Source organism: Sciurus vulgaris (assembly GCF_902686455.1).
Source record: "Sciurus vulgaris genome assembly, chromosome: 6".
NCBI lineage: Eukaryota > Metazoa > Chordata > Mammalia > Rodentia > Sciuridae > Sciurus > Sciurus vulgaris.
The window spans coordinates 74,110,356-74,122,591 of record NC_136466.1 but is presented as its reverse complement, the minus strand read 5'-3'; the positions used below and the strand labels follow the sequence as shown (position 1 = coordinate 74,122,591).

The 12,236-nt window shown below is 38.3% G+C and overlaps 1 protein-coding gene across 1 annotated transcript in view; it reads left to right on the top strand.

Moving 5' to 3' along the window:
* The first annotated feature begins 398 nt into the window (after positions 1–398).
* APC (APC regulator of WNT signaling pathway) overlaps positions 399–12,236 on the top strand; it is a 139,836-nt gene continuing 127,998 nt past the window's right edge. The window contains 3 exon segments of the mRNA XM_079143500.1: positions 399–675; positions 677–736; positions 739–768. Of these exon segments, the coding sequence (XP_078999626.1) occupies positions 610–675; positions 677–736; positions 739–768 (156 nt within the window). The 5' untranslated portion in view covers positions 399–609.

The following is a 12,236-nucleotide window of genomic DNA, read 5'->3' as shown; positions in this document are numbered from 1 at the left end:
ACAGAACGGGGGAGGAGGTTAGGGGCGCAGTTACAAAACAAGAACTTGTTCATCTCAAGTCTTCTCCACTAGAATAGGAGCTCCTTTGGCATGCTAGAGCCGGGTTTCAGTCAATCTATCATCAGGGGCTAGCCGGGACTTCTTATGGTGGGAGCCCGGTAGATAGCTGCAGAACAACTGGCTGCAGTGTGCGCAGAAGATTCTATTAACTTGGCTGCAGTACACTTCAGGAAAGGTGAACCGGTCTGACGACTCCGCAGTCCGCTTTCCTAGCAGCCACGGTCACAGAAGAACGCGGCGAAAACGGACGTTGCCGAAAGAGCGCAGCAGTCCGTGCGCCTGCGCACTGCGGCTCCTGGACTCGAGTCAGCGGGACGCCCGCCTGCATTTACGCGTGCGCATTGTATTCTTCCCGCCTCCAACAAGATGGCGGAGGCCAAGTAGTGAGGGGGCGGGGTGTAGCCGCCGGAAACCCGGCCGCTGCTTGGGGGAAGCTTCGGGCGAAGGCCCGGGGGGCAGCGGACTGAGGCTGGCGCGATGCTGTTCCCGGGAAGCGCTGTTGGCTGCTGGTGAGGAAGGTGAAGCCTTCCCGGGCGCCCGGCGCCCCCTATGTACGTCTCCCTGGGCTCGGGTCCTGTAGCCGCTTTGCCTGCTCCTGTACCATCCGCGACTCTCGGGTCCTGGAGCTCCAGCGGCGGCAGGGGCTGTGTCCGGCAGAAGAGCCCAGGCGTCGCCCGTGCTTCTGGCCTCCGGGCGAGCGTCTGGCAGGTGAGTGAGGCTGCGAGCCTTGGCGTCTCCCGCCCTGGTAAAGCTCCTTGGGCTTTTCCCCTCCGCACTCCGAACCCTGTGGGCTCGGCCGGCTCTGTGGCTCTGGTCTCCATGTCCCACCGGCTTCCCGCCCTGCGCCCCCTTTTAGGCCTCCACTTGGCCTCTGGCTTCACAGGTCCTTCATTCTCATACAGTGGGCGAGGGTCGTGACGCCCTCTGCCCTCTTTACCTTTCTTGGCTTCTGAGCAAGCTTCACCCGGAGAACGGTGCCCGGTTCGCGTTAGGTAGGCGGGTCGTCCTCCCCTCCTGTTTTAGTGGCTTCCCAGTCTTCCTTGTTTCGATCTTATTGCTTCTGTTCAAAGTTTTTAGCTCTTTAGGAAGATTACCCGAAAGCCCGGCATGTGGAGTTAAAAAGAAAAGGCTTGTATTGCAGAGGCCGGTGAATTCTGTTCACCTTAGGGAATCAAGTCTGGGATGGTTTAGGAGGGTCTGCTAGAACTCACGCAGAGTAGGGGAATGGTGCTGGTGGTGGCAAGTGATTGTTCATCTAAATAATTAATCTCTTTCGGTGTAGTAAATCTTTGGTTTCTGAACTTCTGAGGCTAGGTTTTGTAAATCCCGTGAAAGAATTGGACTTGTTACGTTCCTTTTAAAAAGGAAGACCGTATAAATGTAAGATATCACGTAACGACCCAAGAAAAGAAAAGCAAATTATTCTTTTATTCACTGTTGGCTTGGGTTGCACACTGAAGCTTTAGAATCCTGTTTTGTACAAGCCCTTCGTTATATTTAGAAAGACTAAAATGGAAAAAAAAAAAAAAAACGTTTTAAGCTCCAAACTTCTCAAATTGCTTGTATTCCCAATTGTTGCTACTGCTTGACAAGTCTTATAGAGCTTAATGTTTTCTGTAAAATTTAGATTTGTGCCAGTCTTACCTCTCTCTTCCTTTAGCACTGTGGCAGTGGTTATCACAATTTATTGATATAAGAAACTGTCCTAAATAAATGATGTGATCCCTTGCCAGAGTTTATAAGTACAAACTGTAGAATAAAAGTGGTAGTAGTAGTGTAGAATCAAAGTGGCTGATTATTTCATTTTTTCCTATAATTGGATTATGTTTTGAGCCCCCAAAATGTAGGTGTGTGATTAAAAATACAAACGATGTAGTGTATGCCCTTTAAAGTTGACATGGGTAGGCCTTTATAATTAAATTTTAGAGATAGAATTGTTCAGTTTCTAAGACAAAATATTTCTGTTTGATTCTTGTAGTTCATTTGTTTGTTGGCAGCCTTTACTTTTCCGAAATCGAATACTGCATGTGTTTAGACCTTGTCTCTCAGTTTTGTGCTTTCATTTGAAGGGGCAGTAGGAAAGTTGGGGCTGCTGAGCTGCAATCAATGGCTAACTGCTTCTGGCAAAATGATTTGAAGCTCCATGTCAAAACTTCTCTGACCACAAACTCTCATTAAAACTTCTCACTATTCCACTCTTAACGAACTTGTTTTCTCTTTCACTGTCTTTATGAAACCTCTTTGTCTATTCATGCAACCCACCTACTGCTGGTACCATTTGACTCGGTATGTATCCAGGATCATCAGTTTTTACCAAGCTTTTATTGATGGCACAGAATTCTTCACTTCTTTAGATGTAACCTTTATAGTCCCCAGCCCTGAATAGGTCTCATCCTCTTTGTCAGTTTGATCCCTGAAATCCTGAGGGTTGCCAAAAAGCAGTTACATAAAGAATATTGGTTAGTTTTCATACCAACTTGTGTACTGTCCCGGGTCTTTAGTGTTGTGTTCCATTTTGTCTCATTTATAGCAAATAACTTGATCTCTTCCTGTTAAGAAAAAGAGCATCTTCTATTACCCAATTTTCTTCTTAATATTATCCCCTTGTTTGTTTATATCTTAAAGGAGGAAATATCTTTTCTTCTTTTCAACAGCAGCCCCCTCCAGATGTATTCATGATCATCCCTTCCCATCTCTCTAGAACTGTCCTTTATCACTTCTTAACCACCTTCACTCTCTCCCTCTCTAGACTACATACATACTTATGCCTTTTCCAGGGCTGCCAAATGCAAGTGCTGTATGTTCCTCAATTCTGGGATACAATTCTGAATTTTGAGTTTGCTATGCTATTATGTTTTTATTTTTTTCCCCAAAGGCTCATTTTTTTCATCCCAGGAACCTGGTATAGTGGGAATAACATTGACTTTGAGCCATATAGATCTTTTAATCTTGTGTTTGAAGTCTTTTATAAGACCACTTAGTAGCTATGTAACTGTGGTCATGTTACTACTCACAGTGTTCTGTGTTTATAAAGTACTTAACCTCACCCAGTGAATATGGAAGGAGTTAATACATGTTAAATGTCTATCCAATTGTTTGCCACATTGTGGAATTCTTTTTTTTTTTTGGGGGGGGGGGCAGTGCTGGGGATTGAACCCACAGCCTTGTGCTTGCAAGGCAAGCACTCTACCAACTGAACTATATCCCCAGCCCTTACATTGTGGAATTCTTAAATTCATTCTTCCTTTTCATCACGACTTCCATTACTATTTCACCACTGAAGTTGGTATTTTAAACGTCACCTGTGGCCTCCTAATTACCAAATCCAACAACCTTTCTTCTGTTATCTTTGATTTCCTTAGCCCATTTGTGAAATATATTCTATGGTAATAAAATAATTTATTTCTTGGTTCTACGTTGTACTTCTTGATTCCTTATTTTTCTGAAAGTTTCTACACTTTTCTTACCCTCTCTTGACTTTGTTCTTATTCCTAAACATAGCTGTTACGCTGCAAACAGGATTTAAGAACAGAAGTAATATATTGGCTCTTGTAATTCAAAGTGCATAGGTAGAAATGAAGTGTTGTTTGTTCAGAGATCATGTCATTGGAGCTGAAGTTCCACGTCTCCTCAATTCTCTCAATATTGTCCTCCCATTTGGGTTTTATACTCCCACTGGTTTCAAAAAGATGGCCACCAGCAATGTTCATGTTATAGCTTTCTTCATTTATTTTCAAAGGGAGAGAGACTGCTTCTCTTCTATCTACCCTTTCCCCAAAATCCTCAGCTCTACTATGAACAAACAGATCATGCTGCCAAGCCTGAAACAATATCTTTGTTCAGAGGGATGGAATTATTCTAACTGGCCTTGCCAATGGAATAAATCCTATCTAAAAATAAGGAGTGCAGCACAATGCAGGAGAGATAGAATGGATCCTGGGAAGGTAATAAGTGTTCTCAAGAATCTGCATGGTTTTCGCTGTATTTTTCTTGGTGGTCGTATCCTTTTTGCCTTTATGATTATAAATCATGTCTGTATGGGTGTTTTTCACTTCTGTAACTCTACTTCCCACTTCTACTGTTTGCCGTATGTCTCTTAAATGTACTATCATAAGTGTAACTCATGCTAAACGGATCAGTTTGATCCGTACCCTACACCTACCCTCACTTCATGTGTTTATATGTGTGTTTGTATTCCTGTTCTTCCTGACTTCTCTTTTGTAACCACCTCTCTCAGCCACCCAGACTAAAAACCTTACAGTCATCTTAGTGGTTCTTTGATTGCCAATCAGTGGTCAGAGCTTGATTACATCTTATATTGTGCCCCACGTTATAGAATACTCAACTAAAAATTATTTAAACAGTATCTCACTTAAAAAAGTTTAGAGTTGGAGGAGTCCATGGTTAGTCAATTTAACTGAACAGTGATGTTATCAAGGATCCAGGTGTTTTCCATCTTTAAACGTGACTATCCTTAGTGTGCTGACCTTTGTACTTGTCCCATCATGGTTGCAGATGAATCTTTCTACTCAGGCATCATAGTTCTCAGACAGCTAACAAAGAAAAGTAGAAGTTTGCCCTCTTATCTCTTGATTAGGCAAGAAAACCTGCCACAGAACGTCTATATCAAATGTCCATCCTGGCATGCCCATCCCCCAGTTGCAGGGAGGCTAGGAAAACCAATATGTGGTATTTCATCTAGGAAGAAGGTAGCAGATGACTGAAGAGAAGGCAACAGTGTCAGTGACATACCTTATAGTATTGTATAAAGAAGAAGTTTAAATAAGAATTCTCAAAGAGTATTATTTACCCCAAGAGTTAATGTAAGCTATACAAAGGATTTTGGCCAGATATTCAGATAATCGTGATTGTTTAAAAATGGATTAATACATAAAATTTTAATAAATTTGATATATTAGGATATTTGGGTTCTTTAAAGATCGATATTAAGTACATTAAGCATAATCAGTAGAACCACTATAAGAAACAGTGATATATAACAACTATTATGAAATAGATTTGTGGTTCCCCTTGGGAGTGAGAGACATATGGGGAACATTTTTGGTTGTCACAGTAACTTCAGGGCCAATGATTATTAGTGAGTGCAAGCCAAATACACTAAGTGTCCTGTGATATTTGGAGTGGTCCACAAAACAAAGACTTGTCCCTTCAAAAATGCCACTACACACTGAAATAGGCAAATGCTTTGCCTTTTGAAAGATTTCACTAGGATTCATCTGTATTATATTCTAAGTTGCAGAAAACCAAATTCAAACTGGCTTAAACATAAAAGGAAGTGTTACTTCCTTGTAGTTAAACTTTAGCTAAGGTATAATCCAGTGGCTCATGTGAAATCAAGGACTTGGCCCAGTTTCTCTAATTGGGTCTTCTCTATCATTTCCCTTGTTTTGGTTTCATACTCAGGCCATCCTGTCTTGTGATAGCAAATTTTCAGACTTAATACCCTCATTTCACATACAAAATAAAAGAAAAATATCTTTTTTCCCCCCAGTTCTGGGAATTAAACCCATGTTCTCATACATTCTAGGCAGGTGTGCTACCCCCGAGCTATATCCCTCACTCTTTTTGTTTGATTTTGAGATAGGGTCCTGCAAAGTAAAAGTGCAAAGTACATATTAAATATTCAGAAATTCAAAATCCCAAACATTTCTGATCCCAAGCATTTTTAATAAGGGATACTCAGCATATACCAAATAAAATGTAAATGTTATTAAACAATTAAACTATATTGTTTAGGGAATAATGAAAAGGGGGGAAGCTGTACAAGTTAAGTTCAGACACATTTTTTTCCCAAATATTTTTAATATACTGTTGGTGGAATCCAAGGGTGCAGAGCTCATGAATATGGAGAACTGGCTGTATTTTCTCAATCAATAAAGCTGAACGTGTGTCATTTATTTAACAAAGATTTTTAGAGGCTGGGGTTATAGTTCAGTAGTAGAGTGCTTGCCCAGCATGTGCAAGACTATGGGTTTGATCCCCAGTAGTGTAAAACCAACCCAGATTTTTTGAGTCTGCTCTGTGCAGGTAGTGTGACCAGAATAGTGAACAAAGCCTGTGCTCTCTTTGTAGCCCACCCCCTTCACACATGCACATACAAATAATATCAGGTAGTATACAAGCTTCGAAATCAATAGGTTCAGTGGATAAAGCCTAATGGGATGCTAGTTTAGATACGCTGGTAAGCAAAGGGCTTTTTGAGAAGCCTTTGAGCTGAGAGATCTGAATGAATGAAGTAATGGGCTAAGTCACAGAACGATGTACATGTGAGAGGGCTTATGCTGTCCTTGTCAGGATTTGAAATCAACATTGTGCTGGCCTTAAAAAATGAACTGACGCTCATTTTCTGGAAGAATTTGTGTATGACTGGAATTGTTTCTTTATAAATGTTTGTTAATAATTCAGCAGAGAATCTGGAATGGGAATTTTCTTCATGGAAAACTTTTTATAATGTGATATCCCCCTTCTTTTATTTTATTTTTTGCAATGCTAGAGATTGAACCTAGTGTTTCACACATAGCTAGGCGAGCTCTCTACCACTGAGCTATATCCCCAGCCCACAATTTCTCATTTAAAAAAAAAATGTTTAATTTGTTCTAATTATTTATACATGACAGTAGAATGCATTTTGACACATCATATGTACATGGAGTCTTAACTTCTCATTCATCTGGTTGTACAAGATGTAGAGTTACACAGGTCATGTAATCGTATATGCACATAGGGTAATAATGTCCAGTTCATTCTACTATCATTCCAACCCCAATGCCCCTTCTCCTTCCTTCTCTCCCCTCTGACTAGTCCAAAATACCTCTATTCTTTGCACACCCGCCCCTTATTGTGAATTAGCATCCGCATATCAGTGAAAACATTTGGCCTTTGGTTCTTTGGGATTGGCTTATTTCGCTTAGCATAATATTTTCCAGTTCCATCCATTTTCTGGCAAATGCCATAATTTCATTCTTTAAGGCTGAAAAATACTGCATTGTGTGTATATACCATAGTTTCTTTATATCCATTCATCTGTTGAAGGACACCTAGGTTATTCCATAGTTTAGCTATTACGAATTGAACTGCTATAAACATTGATGTGGCTAGTATGCTAATTTAAGTCCTTTAAGTATAAACCTAGGAGTGGGATCACTAGGTCATGGTGGTTTGGTTCCACATTTTCTTAGGAATCTCCATACTGCTTTCTATAGTGTTTGCACCAATTTGCAGTCCCCCCAGCAATGTACAAGTCTTCCTTTTTCCCCACATCTTGCCAACAGTTATTGTTGCTTGTATTCTTGATGGTTGCCATTTTGACTGGAGTGAGATGGAATCCAGTGTAGATTTTTTTTTCAGTTGTAGATGGACACAATAACTTTATTTTATTTATTTATTATTATGTGATGCTGAAGATCGAACGTGGTTCCTCACATGTGCCAGGCAAGCACTCTTACCACTGAGCCACAACCCCAGTCCCTCAGTGTAGTGTTGATTTGCATTTCTCTAATTGCTAGAGATGTTGGACATTTTTTCATATTTTTTTAAGAAAATATTGATCTTTGGGGAATTTTGCATTTTTGACTTTATAGTCTTTTTTAATTATTATTTTTTTTTTTACAGGCTGCATTTTGATTCATTGTACACAAATGGGATACATCATTTTGTTTCTATGGTTGTACACGATGTAGATTCATACCATTCATGTAATCATACATGTACATAGGGTAATGATGTCTGTCTCATTCCACCATTTTTCATACCCCACCTCCCTCTCATTTACTTCTACATAATCTAAAGTTCCTCCATTCTTCTCTCACTCCCCACACCCCCCAACCTCCATTATAGATCATCATCCACTTATCAGGGAAAACATTCAGCCTTTGGTTATTTTGGGATTGGCTTATTTCACTTAACATGATATTCTCCAATTCCATCCATTTATCTGCAAATGCCATATTATTACTCTTCATGGCTGAATAATATTCCATTGTGTATACATAGCAGAGTTTCTTTAACCATTCATCTGTTGAAGGGCATCTAGGTTGGTTCCACAATCTAGCTATTGTGAACTGAGCTGCTATAAACATTGATGTGACTGTGTTACTATAGTATGCTAATTTTAAGTCCTTTGGGTATAAACTGGGGAGTGGGATAACTGGGTCAAAAGGTGAGTCCATTCCAAGTTTTTTGAAGAATCTCCATACTGCTTTCCAGAGTGACTGCACCAATTTGCAACTTCACCAGCAATGTAAAAGTGTGCCTTTTTCCCCACACCCATGCCAACATCTACTGTTGTTTGTGTTCTTGATAATAGCCATTCTAATTGCAGTAAGATGATTATATTTGTTGATTGACCGTAGTTCTGTGAACTGTCTCTTCAGTTCTACAATTTCCCATTTTTAAGCTCATATAGATTTTGTCTTGTGAGTATTTTAGTAATTTTCCCCCTAAGAATTTATCTTTTTCATCTAAAAATTTAAATTAACTGGCATAAAATCGGTTAAGTATTCTGTTGACCTTTTAATGGCTATAGGAAAGAATTCAGTTTTCATGTACCGCATAGATTATTTGTACCTTCTCTTTTTCCTTTGTCAGTTTCACAAGAGACTGTCTTTCTGTAGAACCAAATTTTTTTTGTCATTTCTTTCCATTGTATATTCTTCTTTTATTGCATTAATTTCTTTATTTCCTTGCTTCTACTATCTGGAAGTTTACTTGGTTATTCTTTTGTTAATTTTGTAGTCCTTTACTTTCAGTACTTCTTTTAAAATATACTCATTTAAGGCTAAGCATTTCCCTTATGAAGCACTATTTAGCTAACTGTATTACTAGTTCGGGTATGTAGGGGTTTTGTGTGTGTGTGTGGGGGGGGTTTGTTTTGGGTTTTGTTTTTTGTTTTTTTGTATGAGGGAATGAACCCAGGGGCACTTAACCACTTAGCCACATCCCCAACCCTTTTTTATATTTTATTTATTTAGAGACAGGATCCTGCTGAGTTGCTTAGGGCCTCACCATTGCTGAGGCTGGCTTTGAACTCTCATTCCTCCTACCTTAGCCTCCTGAGCCACTGGAATTATAGGTGTGCACCACAACACCCAGCTTAGTATTTAGTACTTTTATAATTCATTTTAAGTTTTCTAATTTTCATTATGATTTCTTTGACTTTTGAATTATTTGGAATAATTTGCAATTTCTAAACATATGGAGATTTTTCTAGTTACCTTTTCATTTGTTTTTAAATTCTAACATTTTTTAGGTGTAATCTAAGAACACATTGTTTCAAGAATCCTGTTAATTTTAGATTTTGAGATGACCTCAACACAATACAGTCATCCCTAGGTTTCCATAGGGAACTAGTTTCAGACTCTCCACAAATAACCAAAATCCACAAATGCTCAAGTCCCTTATATAAAATCATGTAAAATTTATGTCTAACATATGCACAACCTCTGTGTATATTAAATCATCTCCAGATTAGTTACTATACATAATATTATGTAAATTTTATATAAATAGTTATACTGAATTGTTTAGGGAATAATGACAAAGGAAATAATTCTGTACAGGTTCAGTACAATTTTTTAAACATATTTTTGATTGATGGGATGCAGAATCCATGGATACAGAAGGCCAATTATTTGTTGTCTTTTCTTTTCTGTAGTTTTGTGTGTAGTGTCTTTAAGTATCACTAGTGATCTTTTGTTTGCTCCTATCAATTACTGAAGGGTATGTGAAAATACTTCATTCAGATCTGATTTCCCCTTGTAGTTTTTGTCAACTTACGCAGTTGAGGTTATGCTAGTGGTGGCATAGAGATGCATATTAATGATGTCTTCTCAGTGATTTTACATTTTGAAGCAATCCTCTTTTATTCTGGTAGTACTTTCTGCTTTAGAATCTAGTTTGGGATTGGTGTATAACTTCAGCTTTCTATTTATTACTGTTTGCATGAGCAGGTCTTTTTCCATTCTTTTACCTCTAGACTTATATTCTTTTGTTTTAGGTGTCTTTTATGTGACATATTTGGACTTAAATCTTATTATATACATTTGTGTCATGGGCTAATTCTTTTCTTTTCTCACCTTTATAAGTATTTAGATTAATTGGCTGTTTCATCGTTTAGATTTTTCCTCTCATTATTTGGAGGTTATGACCTCTTTTTCTCTTCTCTTACTAGTGACTCTAGAAATTACAGTATACATCTTATAAAGTATAATATTAAGCCATAACTTTAGTCTCTTCTAAGATGATGCAAGTAAATTCTATTTACTTGCAGCAATACTCATATAATATTGTTGTTGTACATTTTAGTTCATTCCTATTTTCCTTCTCCCTCATTTTTATTTTACACTATCAGTATTCTGTGTCAGTCAACTCATGTATTTACTCATATTTTACATTTCCTGCACACTTAGGAGCATTTTCATTGATCTTAAAGAATCTGAAATACATCTTTCAGAATTTTATTTAGTATGCCTGAAAATGCCTATTTTATCTCATTTGGTTTTGTTCACTTGTTTGTTTTTGCCTCCTGCTTGCTAGGCAAACATTCCTCCATTGAGCTACCCACACTTTTTTTTTTTTTTTTTTTTTTAAAGACAAAGTTTCCCTAAGATGCTCAGGTTGAACTTGTGATCCTCCTGCCCCAACTTCCCAGTAGCTGGGATTACAGGTGTGGGCCACTGAGCCTAGCTATTTTATCTCATTCTTTTTCTAGATATAGATATTTTTTTTCTAGATATAGATCTCTAGCATAACAGTTTATTCTTTGAGCACATTCTAGGTTGGTGCTTACTTCATTCTGTCCCATTCCCTTATTATTAGCTCTTTGTGTTTCTCCTTTTAAATTATATTTCCCCTTTTAAAGTAGCTATCATTTTGGTTTTAAGATTTTTAACTTTGTCTTTCTTTTCTGTTGTTTCACCATGCTGTGAATACGCATTTAATCTTTGGGCTTCAGGAACGTGTGAACTGGTGTCTTATCAGTCCTGAGAATTCTTTAGCAGTAGTTTCTTCAGATAGTACCTTTATCTCCTGGGTGCAGTGGTGCATGCCTGTAATTCCAGCTGCTGCAGAGGCTGAGGCAGGAGTATCTCAAGTTTGAGACCAGCTTTGGTAACTTCGCAAGACTGAACACTCTCAAAATAAAAAATAAAAAGGTCTGGCATTGTAGCTCAGTGGTAAAGCGCCCCTGGGTTCACTCTCCAGTACTGCAAAATAAATAAAAAGCAAAAAAGATATTACCTTTGCCTCATATTCTCTCGTACTTTTGGGATTCCAGGTTAGTATGTTAAGACCCTCTTATCTGTCTTTTACCCTCTTTTATGATTTTCTCCCTTTTTTTTTTTTTTTTTTTTTTTGTCCTAGAGACTTTATTCTGGATAGTTTTATCTTCAGAGTTCATGGTTTTTTACCTATGTTTAACCTGTTGCTTACTCATCCAGTAAGTACTTGATTATAGGCTATTTTATTTCACAGTACTAGAATTTTTATTTTTTCAAATCTGTGTTATAGTTATATATATATCTGTTTTGTAGTTTTCAGTCCAAGCAAAAATATTTAAGCTTGACTTTTATCCTCTGGAGTATAATAAGCATAGTTATTTTGCTGTTTCTTAATGCCAGTGTTTCCAAGTCTCTGTGAATCTGATTCACTTGTCTGTAGTAGAAGTAATCTGATATATGATAAAGCTGATGTTTCTCTAAAGAAGATATTTATTTATTATTGCTAAGTGCCTGGGGGTATAAGACCATCTCAATCAAATTTCACATCTTTAACTTTCCTGGGCCACCTAGAAACTTAAATCTGACCTAAGTGCATAATAAGTTTTTGTTATGGTTTGAATGTGGGTAGTGTCCCTCAGAGATCCATGTGTTAAGCACTTGGTCCCAGGATTGTGCTGTTGGGAGGTAGTAGAACCTTTAGAAGGTGTGGCCTAGTGGGAGGTCCTTAGTATTGCTAGTGTCCTATAGAAGAGGATTGTGGGGGCCTAGTTTCCTCCTTTTTTGCTTTGCTTCCTGGCTTATGAGGTGAAGATTTGCTCTGCCATGCACTGCAGCTGTGATGTGCTACCTTGCTAGAGATCCAAAGCAATGAAGCCACTAGATTACAAATTGGAAACTTTAGAACTGCAAGCCAAAACAAAACTTTTCTCTTTGTAAATT